General features: G+C 41.3%; 1 protein-coding gene across 1 annotated transcript; it reads right to left on the reverse strand.

Annotated features, from left to right (window-relative positions):
• Nucleotides 1-5,667: 5,667 nt before the first annotated feature.
• LOC147890055 (uncharacterized) lies at nucleotides 5,668-7,185 on the reverse strand. Its single transcript, XM_087390905.1, has 2 exons — nucleotides 7,021-7,185; nucleotides 5,668-6,840 (listed from the first exon to the last, which is right to left on the reverse strand). Exons 1-2 carry the CDS (start codon nucleotides 7,168-7,170, stop codon nucleotides 6,193-6,195), a joined length of 798 nt encoding a protein of 265 aa, XP_087247031.1. The 5' UTR covers nucleotides 7,171-7,185; the 3' UTR covers nucleotides 5,668-6,192.
• Nucleotides 7,186-7,969: the final 784 nt, after the last annotated feature.

A 7,969-nucleotide genomic window follows, 5' to 3' on the forward strand; every position in this document is an offset into this window, starting at 1 on the left:
CATGATGGCTCGGGAAACAGATGGACCATGTGTGCACAGTGAGCAGCCGAATAGAAAGAACTTTTAAGGCTTTGAAAGAAAGAAAAGGAAAGAGACACTCAAGAGAGTGAGAACCTGAAGTGACCTTCATTACAAATAGAGTGAGAATCCACTCCAACACTACAAACACAAGGCAGAAGAAGAGGTTTCATACATACAAGAGGGAGCGGAAGCTCCAAGACTACTCATAGAGAGAGAATAAACTAGAGAGAGATGGACTTAAGAGTCTACATAAGAGAATATCTACAAGAGGGAGAGAAGGCTCATGGAAGAGGCTTGGGGAGACTAGAGCTACAGCAACATGAGGCCTAATGGTGGAAGAGATTGATGAACAAGGGAGAGGAGGGCTCCTTTTATAGAGATCTTGTTACCCTCCTTCACCCATTTACAATTGCTGCTTGTAGATTCCTTTCCCCATCAATCACATAAGCACGTATGTCACCATCCATGTCTATTTGGCTACTCTTGCCATGTGTCCCATCACAAGATGCTCAAGGCTCTTAAAATATTGAGAAAGTCAAGAGTCTCCTCACATGGAGCCCATAGGGACCCTCTCTTTTCCACATGTCCACATCCTCCTTATTCCACATAGGAGTTCTAGAAGGATTCCTCTTGACTTCACACTCCTCCACATGCCTTCCACACGCTTGGCATGTGGCCTCTCTTATATTATTGGAACACATGGACATGAGCCCACCTCTTTATATGACTCACTCTTCCTATCTTCTAAAAACTCCATAATATCCCATACACAAATAACTCTCACCCCATACCAAGGTATTTATAATTCATACCTATGGTATTTACAATGAGCCATTCCACTCATCCTCTCCATCCCATACAATATCATAGAAAATAGAAATAAGTGAGAGCCGCTAGGCTATCACTTGATACTCAAACTCTTATCAAACATAGAGAAAAACAATACCAATGCCAAATTAAAAATATCAATTTTTGGTGTCACAGTACACATGGAAGAGATGGAATTAGGATTACATTTGTCCATCCATATCAATAGAAAGCTTAAAAAGAATGCATGCCCAAAATCAATCACTAGGTAGCGAAAGTGGAAGCAGTAGCAAAAGAGGAAAGTAGTAAAATGGGATCAAATGTATAGGTGGTGTTTGGACATATTAGAAAGACTAGAGACACAACCATCTGAAGCGGTAGCCATCCCTTTAATGGATCATCCTCCACCCACACCAAAAGTGGTACTGACGCTGTTATGGATAAATTTGTCTAAGGAAAGAAAGGCATAAATATGTGTGTGCGCTTGTATGTGTGGCAATAGTATAATAAAATATGGAGTGCATAGGGCCCAGGGTTGAGGTGGTAGGGCATGACCATGTGCCACTCTTCCATGTAAGAGGACACATAAGGTGTGTTGTACATAATCCATGGTAGTAATATTATAAAATGTTAAGGTGGCATGGCTCCTCCATGTGCCACCCCTCCATCTAGGCGGTCCCATGCTTGCATTTAGTGAGATATGGCTCAAAGTCCATGGGATAAGTAATATAAAATAGGTGGAGATGGATATTATATTGGGTTATTCCCTCCATATAGAATAGGCCCATGTGGGGGAGGTATAGCAGGTCTAAGAGTGCAAGTTAAATAATGGGGCAAGTAGGATGAGGTGGCAAGATTCCTTGTGCCAACCCTCCACTTGTCCTCCTAGATGTTTGAACGTATTATTAAATTGGGAAGAGACCAAGGGAGTATCATAGACTTGGGATATGGGAGTTAATATATGTGGAAAAATGTGACCAAGCATTATCGGACACAATTGAGAATGCGTAACTGCCTAGCCCACATGGGAGACTCTTCCACACACACCATGCATGTGGGAGGATGCATTTATTGGGAGAGACCCTCTCTCTTGGCTATAAAAGGAGGGGGCTATTCCTTGATGAGACGAGGATGAGACATGCTCATTCTTGTAAAGCCACCTAGCTAGTACTTTGATTTCCCCTTCCCTTCCTTTCAAATAAAGCATGGCCCTCTTCCCTTGATGTCTTTATCTTTACATTCCTCCTCCCATCATGTACATGCTTCTCTTCCCCCTCTCCCTTTCCCCTTGTGTCATAGTCTCCCTCTTCATTCCCTCCCCTTTTAATCCCTTTTCCCCTCCCATGATAATGTTTTGCCCTCACGTTCTACTTTCCTCTATGGCCCTTGAGCGTTGCCATGCTTAGTGTCTAGCCTTTTATCCTGATTTCTTTTTTAGGTAACAACGCCTCTCCCTCTCCATCAAGAATGAAGAGCTATGATCTTATACTTGAGTGGCCTTCTAGTAAATGTTGTTGAGTCATATCATGGAGGTATACCCCCACCTTATGAAAACCTAATCAAGAGTCCAAGGGACGGACCATGTCTATTCGTAGAGATGTTGTTGCCTTCTTGGACTTTCGCATGTCATGGTTTGAAGTGTTTGTTTGGAGCACATCCAAAAGAACAAAAGTAAAAAATTCCACTTTGCATGCTTTCCACAACATTTTGAAAAGATAACAGTTCTAGCTCAGGAAGACTATTATAATGCTAGACTCATAGAAATGGAGAGTTGTTGAATGAGAAACCTATTATCTTCAAGGACTTGCCAACCATTTGGAACCAATTCATGCACTTGTCAGTAGCCAACAATATTATTTTGGATGACTCCTTATACAAGATTTGTAGAAACCCATCTGGAACATGGAGAGTGCTTCTAAACTTTGAGATGTAAGGTCTTGAAGAAATGTTCTCCTATTTGATGGATGATGTTGCACCATGGCTATTTGTCTAGCTTCAAATGGAGGATTGGCAGTCTTACACAACACTATTTGAGCACGACCTATTCCATGATATGGAATCCATTGACATTTTGGAGTATATGGTCAAATACAGGTGCTAAACTGAGTTATGAAGATGGAAGCAAAGGCATATAATGGATACCAAGTTCTTTTGTATATAAATATTCACTTTAATAGAATTCATTCTTTTTTGCTCCTACGTTGCCTGTTTGAAGATTGCAAACTGGTTGAATTCCTTTTCTTGTTGCAAAATAGACTCCTTTGAAGTGTTCTTATTTCAACTCTTGCTTCGTGTCTTCAAGCTAGTACATGGCACTTAGTATATGGCAATATTATATTCAAGCTATTTCAATATAATGGTGTTATTTAGCAAGGCAATGTTGCTATTAAAGTGTACTGTTATTATAATTAATACAATGTCATTGACATGCACATAGCATGAAAATCTATCATCTTCTAATGCTATGTAAAAGCAGTAATATGAGCACTAACCACTAGCAACATCACTAACTATTAGTAGGATTCCTAACCACTAGTAGCAACACTGAGTAGTAGCACTAACCACTAGCAGCAGCACTAACAATAGCACTAGAAAAAGAACCAACCACTAGAGATCCACTAGAGTAGCTGCACTAACAACAACACTCGAAGCAGCACCAGCCACTGGTAGTAGCACTATAGCAGCTACACCAACGACTAGAAGAATTAATATAGTAGCACTATAGCAGCACCAAGCACTAGCAACTACACTAACTATTAGTAGCATCCCTAACCATTAGTAGCACTAACAACAGCACTAGAAGCAACACTAACCACTAGTAGCTGCACTAATAACAACACTAGAAGTAGTTCCAACCACTTGCATCTACACTAGTAGTAGCACCATAGTAGCTGCAGCAATCACTAGCAACACTACAGTAGCACTATAGCAACACCAACCACTAGCAACTGCACTAGCAGCAACATTATAGCAGCTGCACCAACCACTACCAGTAGCACTAACTACTAGTAGCAACAGCAATAACCAGTAGTAGCAGCCAATCACTGTATATATGTCCTAAAAAGATGGTAGCCATTTAGAGTATAAGAAAAGAACCATCATAAAAGGGTAAAGCGGCAAGGGCCATATAGACATGCCACATATGTCCAATGGTAAGTCGATATGGACCTTGCCCCTAAAGGAGACCCCTCAAGGGCCATATCAATAACTTATGTTAGCATACTTATGTAGCAAGGCCTACTAGATCTTGTGGATTGTGACCGCAAGAAACATGTACAGAATGTGAATTGCGAACAACTTTAGAGTTCCACTTATTTTCCCTATTTACATCTCCTACCTTTATCTCCCAAAATACACCAGCACACTCGCTTTGTTTGGATGCGTAAGGCTACAAGTCCCTTAGATAAGTTGGCTTGCATACTTGTTAGCATACTTATATTATCCTCATGTTAGCATACTTATGTGAAGATACTTAAGTTAGAAAATTGATAACATACTTATGTTCGGGTACTTATCTCAGGATATAGAAGTTAGCAACTTGATATCATACTTATGTCACTGTACTCATGTTAGCATATGTGTTAATACAAATTACCTTTTGAATGTTTCCAAATATTGTATATTGCAACTATTCCTCAAAGAATAGATTGTTACATGTCAACATCAAAGGGCATATTGTTATATATGACCTCATAGGTATCTGGAGTGATTGAGAAAAGGCTTCTTCATTTTAAGAGACCCTCCATAAGTATCTTGATGCAACGCACAAGGTGCGAGAGTATGTGGACTATCAGTTGAGTCACGAGCAGTTTAAAGAAATAGTGATCTATTTGTTTGTAGAAGATACCTATAATGACATAAGAATATCTCGCTATGAAATTTCCCCAATCATCAAGATAGTCCTGATCAAATTTTTATTTTCTGCAGTGCATTTAAGTAGGTAAAAATCTGCACCCTCAACATTATGGGTCTCGGCGTTGATTGCAAAAGTATCATTAACATGCAAAGCATTGCTTAACACATCATGATGGCCTTCAAAAGTTGCTGATGTGTATGCATCTTCCTCATCTGTAGCAGGCTGTATATTTGAAAAAGGTACCATGTGAAAACCCCAAGGTTGCACATGTGCTTTGTTGGTACATCTGCTCCAAATCCCATGCATGCATGCATCACAAAAGCATGATAAATAGATCTTGTAGGTTGTGATCACAAAAACATGTAAAGAACATGAATTGGAAACAGCTTCACAGTTCCACTTATTTTTCCTATTCACATGAATTGAGACATATACTAAATGCCAGTGCATTAACTGAATCTTATTCTATTCTTTGAAAGCATAATTTTTTACGAAGTCCATACAACTGAGACAACCACATCATCAGGGAATTTGAGAATACATTCCTTGAATTGAAGCGCCTGCCATTGGGCTATGCAGTTGTATTTGATAAAGTGCTTCATTTTACTTTTTAAGAACTGCAAAAACTCCCAACATTGCATGTCTTTGTTCATGAGACGTTTCCTCTTCTTCTTATTTTCATGCTTGTCTACAATATCCAGATATTCAAATACTTTCACAGTGATGGCTTTCCCTTTCTTCATTGTCTCCAAAGGACAACAAGTCAACTTCTTTATGCCACAATCTTTATATTTACCCATTTAAACACTTCCTACAATGGAAGGTTGCATCGTGTTGGGAAAATCAATGACTCCCACAAATAAGTGACATCTTTGTAAGTGTGCAAAGTAGATGAACATATGTTGCTTGTGTCATCACTAGTACAGACAATGCATTTGCATTGACATTTCAAATGAATGCCAAACTTTTAACTGCGCATCGAGTTCAATGCATCTTTCATACTAGGACCTTATGATCATGCACTAACAAAATCATTCACCTTGGTTGCATAATCTTGGCTGCAAGCCATTGGATCTACATCATCTCTCTCTCTCTCTCTCTCTCTCTCTCACACACACACACACACACACACACAAAGGACACACACACACACACACACACAAACCGTCAAACTAAGTTTATTTTTTCAAACATGAAGGGATTCAGTTATGATATTGAAGGCTTGAACCTAAGGGGAAGCTCTCATTCGTAGTAGACTCCAAACTTCAAGAAATTCTGATCGACTGGAGGAAAGCCAACAGCCCACCAACTATCCTCAAGAAGCTTGAAATCTGATCCGTTATTAAAGATTCCTCTGCCCACATGGACAATGACAACAGAAATAAGTGCTCTGTATCAACAATATGCAAATAGAGACACACAACCCACCTACTTTGATAACTTCTCTGTGAAGTTTACTTTAAACTCAGCCCAAGAAAGAGGTGCTTCCCATGTCCTTTGAGCTTCTATTAAGGGAGCACCGTGCCAGCTCTAACAAACATCGGAAAGGTAACAGTTTTAGAGGCAGGTTTTCCCCATGCATTTCGAAAAGCTTTCTGGAACTCCTCGTTTAACAGATCGATTCCTTTATCCTTTGCAGTTTGCACAGCTGATGCTGTCTTCAGAAAATTGATATAATCCTCCACTCTCATCTCCCTGGTAGTGTTGAACCTGAAGGGTCCCGTTCCCTCCTCTGTGTTGCTGATGTTGTTGCTCCTAACAGGCTCGAACGGGAATGGTAGCGTCTTGTAGTTGTTAAATACCACATCAAGTTCTGGCGGCCAATACGGATGCATTAACTTTTCGAACTCAGATAAAACACCATCCACAGCAGAATCCACAATCGGTGCCCTTAAGCACCACGTAGCAATCACTCCTCCTGGCTTTCTCAGTACTCGTTTCACATGTGAGTAGAAGGCATCCAAATCAAACCAATGCACGGCCTGTGCAACCGTCACCAGATCCACTGATCCTTCTGCACCGATCCACGTGCTCAACTCCTCTTCGGAAAGGCTCGTAGGTGTGAGCCGGTAAGTGACGTTCGGCCGCTTCTGTGCCAGACTCAGCTGCTTCTCACTCACGTCTGTTGCGATCACGTTGTCATAATATTCCGCGACCTGAGAAAATAGCCACTCAGTTGAAGCGGTCCGATGATCGATCCCTTTGCTAATTGACACAATTGCGCGTTGTCTCATACGGAGTTCAACCTATGCATTACCAGATGAGCTGCGACATATGATGTCTGCAGACTTCCACGAAAGCATTTGTGACAGGTACTGGAAAGAGAAGAGACTTACAGCTATGGCGGCCTGTCCGTTACCAGTGCCCACGTCCCAGGCGAGCTCGTGCTTGCTAGTGAGGGAAGCAAGGAAAGAGAAAAAGGGAGGTGGATAAGCAGGGCGAACAGCAGCATAGTTACACGACTGAGCGTCGAAGAGGCCGGCCATTGAATGTGGGTGCAAGCAAAGGATGTTTGGAGGAAGATGCAATGAAATGAAATGAATGAGTGGACGGTTGACAAGACAAAGAGTCCACGTGGCTGGAATCCGCGTACACGTGCCATTACAAGGTGACGGGTCACCTAATGGCCTCTTCCAAGGAGGTGGCCTCTTAGAGCCTGTTCACACGGACAATTTGGAGCACATACTGGATGCGCCCTGGATGCGAATCACCACCAGGCTGCCCTTCTGATATCTTTACTTTACGAGCTAGAGCACAAAAAACACATAAGTGAGATAGATTTGTGAGGGATAAGCCAATAAACACTAATATTTTGTATGGTATTTTCTTGGGCAACTGAAGGAAACGTGATGACCGGTTGCTTTGTCTGACGTACATTATTTTTCCAAAATTAGTAGCTTTGATGGCTGGCTGCACCTGGTAACAATCATTCACCAAGAAATGGCGGATTGGTGCCATGGTCCCATGTTTGGCACCCCAAAAATCGAAGGTACTCAAATGACACTGAGGGCGCATCTCTATGCCATTTATATTTTTTTTGTGTGAACAGAAAAAGATGTGACTAGTGGTGTCGCTATGTGCACTGGCTTAAAGCTCTACTCCATCCCGATACCAAGCTTCCAAAGGTTCTGAATGCAAACCTCTAACCCGTTACCAGGGCTTTGTAAACTAAATTTATGTGAACGAAGGGCCAAGTTGATTAAACCATGGTGACCACAATTGGACACATAGAGCCAGTCAACCAAAGTCTCTAGATCATTAAATTCCATGAGAAACTACTGTAAA

Source organism: Dipteris shenzhenensis, chromosome 19 (genome assembly GCF_047967505.1).
Source record: "Dipteris shenzhenensis isolate YYH24624 ecotype China chromosome 19, Dip_SZ_1.0, whole genome shotgun sequence".
NCBI lineage: Eukaryota > Viridiplantae > Streptophyta > Polypodiopsida > Gleicheniales > Dipteridaceae > Dipteris > Dipteris shenzhenensis.